Raw genomic sequence first — 12673 nt, forward strand, 5'->3', positions numbered from 1 at the left:
CATAATGCCGTTGTATAAATCTATGGTGCGGCCGCATTTGGAATACTGTGTACAGTTCTGGTCGCCTCATCTCAAAAAGGATATTATAGAGTTGGAAAAGGTTCAGAAGAGGGCAACCAGAATGATCAAGGGGATGGAGCGACTCCCTTACGAGGAAAGGTTGCAGCATTTGGGGCTTTTTAGTTTAGAGAAAAGGCGGGTCAGAGGAGACATGATAGAAGTGTATAAAATTATGCATGGCATTGAGAAAGTGGATAGAGAAAAGTTCTTCTCCCTCTCTCATAATACTAGAACTCGTGGACATTCAAAGAAGCTGAATGTTGGAAGATTCAGGACAGACAAAAGGAAGGACTTCTTTACTCAGCGCATAGTTAAACTATGGAATTTGCTCCCACAAGATGCAGTAATGGCCACCAGCTTGGACGGCTTTAAAAGAAGATTAGACAAATTCATGGAGGACAGGGCTATCAATGGCTACTAGCCATGATGGCTGTGCTCTGCCACCCTAGTCAGAGGCAGCATGCTTCTGAAAACCAGTTGCCGGAAGCCTCAGGAGGGGAGAGTGTTCTTGCACTCGGGTCCTGCTTGCGGGCTTCCCCCAGGCACCTGGTTGGCCACTGTGAGAACAGGATGCTGGACTAGATGGGCCACTGGCCTGATCCAGCAGGCTCTTCTTATGTTCTTATGTTCTTTAAAAAAAAATGCTGGAAAAGTGTTCTAGTGATAGTTAAAAGACAGATTTCAAAAACAAATCAAGAGTATAATATTCTGACCATTGCAGAGGATATAATGAGCCCCCGTCAGGATGTGGCAGATTGCCCTTCTCAAGGCCCACAGTTTGGGGCCACAGGGTGGATTAGGTTGGCTGTGCACAGCCGCAATGACATCACTATCACCACAACTGATGGGAAGTAGTTAGGCTACCTCAGAGGGGTGTAAGGTTGATGGCAAACACCACCACCCTTGAAAAATCTGTTTGACCATAGATGATTTGTTGTTGTAACATGCCTTCAAGTCGATTATGGCTGATGGCAACCCTATGAATCTTTTTTGGATATATTCATAGGGTTTTCACGGTGAGAGGTATTCAGAGGTGGTTTACCATTGCCTGCCTCTAAGCTGATGGCACCCGGTATTCCCAGGCGGTCTCCCATCCAAGTACTAACCACACCTGACCCTGCTTAGCTTCTGAGGTTAGATGAGATCGGGTGTGTTCAGGGTAGTACGGCTGTAGACCATGGATGATGGGGGGGAAACCAAAGTTGGGTGTTGGACTTACGCCAGTGAGACCAGGTTCAGTAGCTTAACAAGCTGCCTTGCCCTGTGGCAGACCACTGGTCCCTCGGGCTCAGCATCATCTGGACTGACCGACAGCAGCTCTCCAAGGTCTGGGGCAGGAAACATTCCCAGCCCTGCCTGGAGGTGGGCTGAATGTGGGACTTTGTGCGTGCAAAGCTGGTGGCGCCCTGCTGCGGAGCCACAGCTGTTTGCCCTGGGCACAGGCCAAGGGCAGAGCTGTTTCCTGTTCGGTCGGGGAGCTTCCTCTGTGATCACGGCCCCGAATCACTTTCTCTCAGCCCAGTCACTATCTCAGTAGCCCAGGCCTGTTATAAGGGGGGATGCCTGGGATGGAGTTTTCTGAAGGAAGCGCAGGATAAAAGTGTAACAAGCGTGCATATCATGGGAACACATGCCATGTTCATATCACCTTCAGCTCCCCGGAGAAAACATGTTTGGTCTCCAATTTGGTCTCTTCCAACCTTGCATTTCTATGAATGGGAGACCTGGGCAGAGGTGTCTGGCCCCAGCACCGGCCCTCATGCCTAGCGAGGCTGTGTGAAGAGGGGGCACCCTTCCAGCTGCCGGGCACAAGGCAGGGCCCCCGGGGAGCCTTGTGCTGTTTAATGAGCTATGGCTGTTCTGCTTGCTGCCTTCCTCAGCTCCTCTCAGCTGGCGAAGGGAGAACAATGGTCTCTTTTTTAGGGGGGGCATGGGAGGAGGGAGCCTGAGACAAAAGATCTCCTGGAGATAAAGACAGCCTCACGGAATGGCCCATGGTGACAGCCATCAGGAAGCAAGCCATTTACCACTCATTCACATCCCTCTGCAGATGGCTGGCCGCCAGAAGCCGGAAGGCCAGGCAACATCCGTCAGTGAAACAGCTCGGCAGTCTTCTGGGGATGGGGGAATCCAGATTTGAGCAAGCTCTTCTACCCTCTTTCTGCATTTCAGGCCTTCCCTGCGAGGGTCAAACTCCTCGGAGAACTGAACAGCCTTGATAACCAAAGACAAGGGAAAGCTGCACTCTGAGCATGATTTTGGCCGCCATTTAATAATACCGTGCCCACAGTGCTAGGGGCACATCTCACTCAGTACTGTCTACGCCGTCTGCCTGGCAGCAGCTACCCAGGGCTTCAGACGGGATGTCTTCCAGCCCTGTCTGGAGACGCGAGGGTTGAGTCTGGGACCTTCTGTGTGAAAGCAGATGCTTTGCCACTGAGCGGTGGCTGTTTCCCCTTCTGCCAAGGCCACACACACACCCCTACCCCTAGAACACAGGAGACAAGATGGAAATGTGGGAGTGTGTGCACGCCTCAACCATTCCAGGCCCATCACCTGGGGGACAGCGATGCTGTGAATATTTTCAATGCATAAAATTTAACAGAGCTCAGAGTCACAAAAAACACAACACTATCAGGGTAAGGCAGCCTGGAACAGATACGTTTTTCAAAGCTCATTGGTAAGCCTGCACCATAGGGGCCCAGCATCATTCATCTGCAAGGCAGCTGCATAAACATGGCGCCACCACTGAGAAGGCCCTTGTGCCTGCCAACTTTATTGGTCATACTGGTGGCCGTTATGAGCAGGACCTCTGAAGCTGATCTGTATAGGCAGGAGTTTAGAAGCACGGGCAGTCCTGCAGCTAGCCTGGTCCCAGGACACTCCTGCTATCCAGCATCTTACCCTTCTGTGCTGCCTCATTACGGATCTCCTTAATTGTCTCATTTACTCCTCTGGCTGTTCCTCCAAGCCCTACTGCACCCTCCCGAGAAATAAAGGCTTGCTTAGGCATTCCAGAAAATGCACAGCTTCCTCAGGAAAGCAGAGGGCTCTCCAGCAGGCACAGAGAGCTAACGCTCCAGCTTAGCTCAGACACCCCAGAAGGTTTATCCGCTCCACCTTTAACTTCAGAATCAAGATGCTGCTGTTGAGTGCCAATTCTGAGTTTTGCAAAATACATCAAAGTACACAGAAACTGCAGCAGTAGCAAAGGAACATCGGGCGCTGCCTTCATCCACCTCAGTATGGTCGACACTGACTGGCAGCAGTGCTTTCAGACAAAGGGCATTTCAGACAAAGGAGATGCCGTCGGGGATTGAACCTGGGCTCTTCTGCATGCAAGACAGATGCTATATTGATGAGCCACAGCCCTTTCCTTTAGGAACATAGGAAGTTGCCTTGTCCCAAGTCAGATCATTGGTACATCTAGCTCAGTATTGTCTACACTGACTGGCAGCAGCTCTGCAGGGTTTAAGGCCAGGGACATTTCCAGCCCTACCTGAAGATGCCATTGGGGATCAAATGTGGGACCTTCTGCACGCCAGGCAGTTGCTCTACCCCTGAGCTATGGAACACAGGAAGTGGCTGCTTTTGCTGCTTTCTCCCAAGCTCTGCCTGGTTAGGCCTCTGCTGTAGGAAGCACCTTACACCAGGTCAGACCATTAGCCCATCTAGCTCAGTAATGTCTGCTCTGACTGGCAGTGACGCTCCAGGGTGTCCAAGCAGGTGTCTTTCCCCAACCCTGCCTGGAAATGCAGAGAACTGGACCTGAGGCTTTCTGCATGCAACGCAGGTGCTCTGCTATTGAGCTATGAGGATGACCCTTCCTCACCTAAGCAACAGTTCTTGCCAGGGGGTTGTGGGTAAGGAGGAGGAGGGCCCAATCCACATACAGAGTCACTGCACCTAAATCCTGCTGGCACCCCGTTGCAAAAGCCAGAGCTTCAAACATACCCCAAGGAGCATTATCAGCCACCTGTAATCGGCAATTGAAAAGTGACTTGGGACTCACCTGCCGATACAAAAAAAATCCCTGCACTCAGGATGACATTGAGCTTGCTCTTGTAAAACTCACTGGCTGCCACACAGAGGCCCCCGAAGAAGAGCAGACCCACACTCAGGATGGGGAAGATGCTGGATGCTCTCACTGCGCCTGGATGAGGAGGAAAAGCTTGCTTAGCCGACGCCCCCAGAGGACCCCGAAAGAGGGTTTGGTTCAGTATGCCCCTGCTGCTGCATCATCGGTGCTGCATTGTTCAAGCCAAGGAACAGACCAAGGCGGGATCAGTTCACCAGACGGACAGAATTATTTGTTGCATTTATGGTATTGCCTGCCCAGGCAGGCAGCCACCTAGACCTGGGCTACGGATGATAAGGTCAGTCCTAAAGTATTCAAATTACCAGGCACATTTTTTGAGGACTAAACCCTCAGCTAGCCATGAAGGATGAATTTATTAGGTCTGCTTGTCACAGTGGACTGGCCCAATTCACCATTTCCAAATTTGATTGTGGTTCGGAATTGCAACTACCATTCAGATTACACCCATCTCTGGATTCTGCGGTGCAGTTTGTCCCCCCAAATGTCTGCCCAAAGATATGTATTTTACATTTAAAAATGTAGGCAAAATAAAAGAGTTGTACCCAGTCCTATTGAAGTTATCAGAAAGGACTCACTTAGATTCATTAGTTTCAGTTGGTCTACTCTAAGTAGGACTAGGATTGGATATAACCCTTTTTATAGGGGAAATGTGTTGGAAAGTGCATTTTTCCAGGAAAAGTGCGTAAAAAATGCAAATAATTTTCATGTAGATTTTTCATGTGTTCTTTTGAGAAGTCCAAAAAATGGGGGTCAGAACAGACTTATGATTTAGCACAACAGAAACTGATAAGGAACATAGTTAGGCTGGTCTGCCCATTCCTGCGGTCTGTGTGTCCCACCATGTTTATTTATTTATTTATTGTACTTATATACCGCCCCATAGCCGAAGCTCTCTGGGTGGTTTACAGTACCTAAAAACACAAAAAACACATATACAAATTTAAAACAAATCTTTTAAAAACAATTTAAAACACAATTTAAACATTTAAAACAATTTAAAAAACACATGCTAAAATGCCTGGGAGAAAAGGAAAGTCTTGACCTGGTGCCGAAAAGATAACAGTAATGGCACCAGGCGCACCTCGTCAGTAAGATAATTCCATAATTTGGGGGCCACCACTGAGAAGGCCCTTTCCCTTGTTGCCACCCTCCGAGCTTCCCTCGGAGTAGGCACCCAGAGGAGGGCCTTAGATGTTGAGCGTAGTGTACGGGTTGGTACATATCATAAGTGGATGGATTTTGAAAGAGAAATAGAAGACAGGAGGTTTAGGTACAGTGGAGAAATTCAATTTTGTTGTCATTTGAATGAGAAACTACCTAAGTCACATACCTAGAACCAACAGGCAAACTGAAACAGCCATCCTTTGAAATTTGCACTTTTCCTAATTTTATGATGTAGTTCTCCAACCAATGTGTACAAAAGTGCACATATTAGGGAAAATAACATCCAACAATGCATTAGAGATAATTGCTTGCAAAAAAATTTTATATTTGTCAAAACTGTCTACAAACATGTGTTTATTAGGAGTCATTACCACAAAGAGGTCAACATTTTCATGGGGATTTAAAAAAAATACATTTGTGAATCACTGCAGGAATGGGGGAGAACTGAATTTAAGACTGCAAAAATTAGCAGACTGAAGTTGACATATTGGTCGATATGAGATATATTTTGATAATGTTAGCCCAAGGGAGAGAAGAACACTACCAGGAATGAAGGAAATTAGGCAAGTGATTAGTTAATGTAATGCATTAAAAAATCCATCCTTGATGCTCAGAGAAGATTTTAAAAACCTCCATTTACTCCAATTGCTGATAATAATTTCCCTCTAGGTTTTGCTCGCCACTTTGTTGCATGTGGGGGTGTCCCCCCCCATCCCCTGCCTGTCGACCCTCCCAGCACAGAATCGTAGCTGCCCCAGGATGTGTGTGTTTAAACCTTACGCAGGAGATATTCCGCTGCATCCTGTTCGTAGTCAGCATCATCTGGGAAATGATTGATTTGCTTACAGATTCCTCGGAATGTCCCTAAGGAACAAACAAACAAACAAACAAATGCTTAAGGACATTAGAAGAGCAGTGTTGGATCAGCCCCTGGTCCACCTCCTTTGGCATCTTGTTCCCCCAGCACTCTGCTTCCAATGGGGGAGGCAGCTCACAGCCATCATGACCAATAACCATACCCTTGTCCTCCAGAAAATTGTCTAGTACCCTCTGAAAGTTGTCCAACTTGGTGGCCCGTGCCACCACATCCCAAGGAAGCAAATGTCATAACTGACATGTGTGGTGTGCATCACAGAGCAGGAAGGTCCTCACCCGGGCCAATCCCTCGCTGATGCTATTGCAGCGTTCCTGATGGGGGCTTATGCAGCCTCCATTTAGAAAACAAACAGGAGTCCACCACTTTCAGAGGTAGCCTGACTCCCAGTCAAACCACTCTCACTCCAGGAAGTTCATCCTAATGTTTCATCTAAATCCTTTCAGACTAAACCTTCGAACTGACTGGTTTGGGTTCTGCCCTCTGGAGCAACAGAAAGTTCATGTCGTCCATCGTCTGACCAAAAGCCCTTGCAACTTTTCTGCATAGGATTCTGCACAGGCTCCTCACTATCAGGCCTTTCCATCTGTATTTATTTTATTGTTTCATCATTACATTTATATCCCACCATTTCTCCAAAGAGCTCAAGGTGGCGCATGTGGTTCTCCTCCCTCTCCATCTTATTCCCACAACAACCCTGTGAGGTAGGTTAAGAGGAGAGGCAGGGACTGGTCCAAGGTCACCCAGCAAACTTCATGGCTGAGTGGCGATTTGAACCCTGGTCTCCCAAGTCCTAGTCCAACACTCTAACCACTACTCCACACTGCCTCTCATGTACTTCTTATCTGTCCTGAATCTCCCAACATCTAGCTTCATTGGGTGAAATCACTGGGTTTATTACGAGAGATGGAGGACAACTTTCCCCTTCTTTACTTTTCCTGTACAGGGCATAATTTTATACACATTTCTTGCCTTTTCTCTAAACGAAAAAGCCTCAAATACTGCAGCCTTTCCTCGCATTAGGAGTTGCTCCAGCCCCCTGATCATCTTGGTTGCTGTTTTCTAACCCTTTTCTTGCTCTACAATGTTCTCGTTATGGTGCTGTGACCAGAACTCTACACAGTAGCCCAAGTGTGGTCACCCTAAAGTTACTTGGTTTAGCTCATTACGTTTATTCATTACTTCTCCTAACCAAAGGAAGTTACAAAGGAAGTTCTGATGCGATTTACACAAATAACAAAATCCAGAAATGCAATGCATAACAGAATACATTAAAATAATAAAGAGATGATAGACTTAATATGCAGGCGTTATAATATTGACAGTGGTGCTTCCAATCCCTTTAATGATCCCCAACGTGGAATCTGCCTTTTTCAGAGCTGCCACCCACAGGGTTAACATTTTCACCAAGATCTCTTTCCTGTTCAGTTACTGCAATGTCACAACCCCATTAGTGGATAAGGGAAGGAGGGACTCTCCCTGCCCCCATCAACATCAGTTTAAACGTGCTTACAATGAACCATATTTGCCTTTTATTTATTTATTTATTTATTAAATTTCTGTCCCACCCTTCCTCCCAGAAGAAGCCCAGGGCGGCATTGTAATGCCCATTCGTCCAGTTTGGAGACAGCCTCACAATGCCCTTTGTGTTTTTAACCACCCTGAAGAATTGGGTGTCATCAGCAAACCGGGCCGTCTCCAGATCATTTATGAACAAGTTAAAAGGCGCCAGTGCCCCTGGGAGGTCTTTGAGGGACCCCACTTCGTACTTCTCTCTGTTGGGTTCCTGCTCCTGCCTTCCAGTCCTTTAACCACTTGCAGATCCGTGAGAGGACCTCTCTTCTTGTCTCAGGACTTACTCAGGGCGAGGGACTTTGGCAAAAGTCTTTGGAATGTCTGTCTCCACATGCTTATTTGAGGGCCATCTCAAAGGACTCCCAACAGTTCAGGCCCCTCTTCGCATTGGCCCCTTCCCAGTCCTCAGGTGCAGAGGCCAATCTCAGGGACAAGTTACATCCTTTGGTTGCGCCTGATGAGGTGGACAGTGAAAACTCCTGGGAAAGAGCTGTCTGCTTCTATTCATTCATTATATCTTACATTTTTATCCCACCTTTTTCCTTCCAAGGAGCTCAAGGTGGTGTACATGGTTCTTCCCTCCACCCATTTTTATTCATGACAACCCTGTGAGGTAGGTTAGGCCCAAGGTCACCCAGTGAGCTTTAAGGCTGAATGTGGATTTGAACCCTGGTCTCTGAGGTCACAGTCAACCATTACACCACGCTGGCTCTTTGCATGCAGAAGACCTGCCTGAAAACCTAGAGAGCTGCTGCCAGTCAGTGTAAACTGTACTGAGCTAAATGAACCACCTCACTTAGCATATGGCAGCTTCCTAGGGTCCTGTGCTACAATGGACTTTTTAGTCTTTAACAACGTGAAAAGGAGGGTGGGAAGGTTGCCTGCCATGCTACTGACACCAATTCTGTTTTCCTTCCTAAAAGGAGGGAAGGCTGGCAACTGAGCTAGCTGGACCAATGGTCCGACTCGGAATAGGGCAGCTTTCTGTGTTCCTGCTCAGAGCACCCGGAACCAAGCCCAGCAACAGACTGGCACCCAGTCAGTCTGCCTGTCACGGCTCTGCTGGGCTGGTTCCCCTGTTCTGCCCTGCACTGAGGATGACTTTCTGCAAAGAAGGCTGATGAGACCATTATGGAAGTCATGAGAGGCGCAGGAAGAGGAGGTGGTGACATTAATGAACCTTGCTTCATGTGTGTGTGTGTGGGGGGGGCAATATCGGCCTCTCTCAGCCAGGGGTGTAGTTGTCCAGGGTCTTGGGGGACCCTTACCTTTTTGGGAGCAGGGTCCCAGCAGGGTACCCTATGTCCCCAGCATCCTATGAGCCAATCAGCATGAAAGCGGAGTGTGTTAGTCACTGAGAAGAGTCTTCCAACATGCTTCCTTGTCCTTTCCTGCTGACTGGAGCCAATCAGAGTGAGAAGGGAATCAGCCACTGAGAAGATTCTTCTCAGTAGCTAACACTCTGACCTTTCTTGCTGATTGGTTCCCAGGGACATCTGCTGGTGTTCGAGAAGGCATTAACAAGGATCTCATTCTCAACCCAACAGCAAAAAAAGGGGGAAGAGGTTGGCCATGAGTAAAGTGAAGGGACCCTGCCCTTCTGAATGTGCCACTACTCTACTGCTGTCAGCACCACCTAGGAAAACGGCTTCTCTGTCCGAAATGTCTCCCTCCCCCCACCTCCCCCCAGGGCCAGTCTGGCTCATCCTCCTGCAGTTTGAATCCAGCTCAGTTCCCTTGAATTCACATTGCTCATTCATTTCCAAAAATGTTCTCCTGGCCTGGATTCATCTGCACCCGCTTTAACTCTTTCTCGCCCAGCCCTGCCAACATCAGGGCTGGGAAGGAAGCATGTGCTGCTGTGAAAGACCCCAAGATGGCCCTGGGAATCCGCTGCGGACATGCAAGTGGAAGGAAGCAGCAATGATCCAGTGCGCGTTGGGGCTTTTCTTTGCAACAGCAGGGCAGCTCCTTAAAATGACCTGCAGTTGTGCTTCACTAGACAACAACTGGCTTACAGAGCAAGACAATTCCCTGAAACTAGATCTGGAGCCTTAAATCATGACAAATGGTGCAGCTCATCAATTAAATCATTCCTCCGAGATTAAAATTCCCCCCCAAGCACAGCTCTTCCAGACCCTCATTGTTCTTCCATAGCACTCCCTAGCTGAAGGCCAATGATTCTCCATTCCTAGCTGGGGATAGAGATGGGGGGAGACGTTGGATTTGCATTTAAAGGGGAATGTACCTAAGGCACATGCTGCAAAGCTCTCTGTGAACCAAAAGACAGCCATCCTCCAAAATTTGCACTTCTTTAAATGTTGCAGTGAAATTCTCCAGTCAAGTAATGTGTACAAAGATTATTATTATTATTCTCATCGTCATCGTTATCATTATTTGATTTATATCCCGCCCTTCCTCCCAGCAGGAGCCCAGGGCGGCAAACAGAAGCACTAAAAACACTTTAAAGCATCATAAAAACAGACCTTAAAATACATTAAAACAAAACAACACTAAAAACAAACAAAAGCTTTAAAAACATCTTTTAAAAAAGGATTAAACACATTTTAAAAAACATATTAACAAGCAATTCTAACACAGCCACAGACTGGGCTAGGTCTCTACTAAAAGGCTTGTTGGAAGAGGAAGGTCTTCAAAAGGCACCGAAAAGATAGCAGAGATGGCGCCTGCCTAATATTTAAGGGTAAGGAATTCCACAGGGTCAGTGCCGCCACACTAAAGGTCTGTTTCCTATATTGTGCAGAACGAACCTCCTGATAAGGTGGTGTCTGCAGGAGGTCCTCAGCTGCAGAGCTCAGTGATCGACTGGGTAGACAAGGGGTAAGATGGTCTTTGAGGTATCCTGGTCCCAAGATGTATAGGGCTTTGTACACCAAAACTAGAACCTTGAACTTGGCCTGGTAGCAAATGGGCAGCCAGTGCAATTCTTTCAGCAGAATATATTGGAATAACATGTACCTAAAAATGCATGTTATGCAACTGTGCATCTTAGATGCATGCCTGCACCCATGTGGGCTTCACGTATGCATGATGGTTTCTCTGTGCTCTTCTCCTTGGATTTTATAGAGTTTGTCCCTAGTGCGGCCATGGTGGGGTTGGGGCTGGAATCTAGGCCTCACCAGGCCCCTTGGCCACTGGCCTGTGTGTGACTGTCCCTGACTGCTTACCATGAGCGAGAATGGGGAGGCCAGAGCATGCAGATCAGAAGCACTGTGATGCACCCTGACAGCTTACTGGATGGGGCCTTCCATCTGCCTCCTGGGGGTTCTTTGCAAGCAAAGATTGTTGCCAGCTGTCAGATGATGGCACATTGTGAGCAAGGGGCATTGTCACACCAAAGGAGGATCATTGCAATGATGAACAGATACCTCTCCCAAGACTAGGGCAGCTAGCAAAGGACTGGAACCAAGAAGAGGGTGTCAAAACGGGCGGAAAGGGGGAGAAGTTCAGTTCAGTTCTCATTAAAAGGTGAGCCTACCTAATTTGCACTTTCCAGAACAATACACAAACTGAAACAGCCCATCCTTTGAAATTCACACTTCTCCAGATTTTGCAATGTTGTTCTGCTGCAGCCAAATAATGTGCACAAAAATGCATACATTAGTGAAAATAACATAAAAATCTTTTTGTTCAGGGGATTTGTTTTCTAAAAAAGGGTATATTAAGCAAAACTGCATGCAGGGTTGTGTATATTCAGAGGAACTCCTACTAAAATGCTGAGGAATTTTCACGAGGCCATTAAAAACAGTGTGCAAACTGATGGAGAAAAGCAGAGAATTGAACTCAAGACTGGAAAAAGTAGAAACTGAAATGGTCAGCTTGGGTCATCCCCAGTTTATCCTTTCCTATGGAGGTAGCTGCGACTAAACCGAATTCTGTACACCAGGGCAACCCGACTTCTGTGGCAAATGCCAGGAATGAAATGGAATCCATTGAATACCTCACATGAGTTAAGCAAATTAGCAACAGGTTGCTTAACTGTCACAACATTTGGTCTGATTTTGGCTAGCCACCAGGAAGGAAATGGAGCCTTGCTCAGCCCTCCTCCTGTTCCCCCCACAGCTGTTAGCCTGGGAATGCCTCCTTCCACAAGAGCCTGCTTGTCAGTGACAGCTGGTTGCTCCATGTCAGCGGGGCAATGGAATCCGCTCCTGGTTTTAGTCTGAACTTTGAAGGACCTCTCCAAGATGCTGCACCTTGGAGATCTCCTTGAAAATTTGGAATAAAACCTGGAGTGGATTCCCCTGTGCCACTGACTTGGAGCCAGCACCTACCGCTGCTGCTTGTGTATTATGAATTTACACCCTTGGGTAATATTGGGTCACATCTTTTTAAACAAATGTCCATCATGTCTCCACATTACTCTGCAATGTTAAAACGAATATTCATCTTTAAATACATAAAACATATTCTTAAATATACACCTGTATTTTAAGTTATAAAAATACTTGTATATCATAATCTCATTAAAAAAATCAAAGCTGTTTACAACAATTATATATATTTAATTTTAAAAACTCATAAGAATTTAAAATCACAGGCCAGGTCAGTATTACAGAAGATGTTTTCTTAATTGTATAAGCCCGGTGGCATAGAAAAGTTTTCAGCAAACATTTGAAGGCTGAAATAGAAGATGCCTTCTAAATCTCTGTTGGAAGAACATCCCACAGCGGCACTGCAAAATACCTAGTAATATGTATTTTATTTGAATGCATGCATTCCTAAGCGTATTTTATCCTAAAATATATATTCTGGTGCATTTTTGAGCCGAGAACTATAATGAAAACTTTGGAGGTGTGTTAAGACTGAAGGGTTATGACATTCCAATCTGTGTCTGGGTTCAGGAGGCACAAATAGGGCTTGTTTGCTTAGCAAATGTG

General features: G+C 46.8%; 1 protein-coding gene and 1 pseudogene across 1 annotated transcript in view; both read right to left on the reverse strand.

The window, feature by feature from the left end:
• CACNG3 (calcium voltage-gated channel auxiliary subunit gamma 3) overlaps positions 1-12673 on the reverse strand; it is a 55777-nt gene that overhangs the window by 2435 nt on the left and 40669 nt on the right. The window contains exons 3-4 of the mRNA XM_061600021.1: positions 6104-6187; positions 4073-4213 (exon numbers count right to left, since the gene is read on the reverse strand). Coding sequence (XP_061456005.1) covers positions 4073-4213; positions 6104-6187 — 225 coding nt within the window. The remainder of the gene's footprint in view (positions 1-4072; positions 4214-6103; positions 6188-12673) is intronic.
• Positions 1118-1236, reverse strand: LOC133372186 (5S ribosomal RNA; annotated as a pseudogene).

The sequence above is a fragment of the Rhineura floridana genome, chromosome 17 (genome assembly GCF_030035675.1).
Source record: "Rhineura floridana isolate rRhiFlo1 chromosome 17, rRhiFlo1.hap2, whole genome shotgun sequence".
NCBI classification, from domain to species: Eukaryota; Metazoa; Chordata; class Lepidosauria; order Squamata; family Rhineuridae; genus Rhineura; species Rhineura floridana.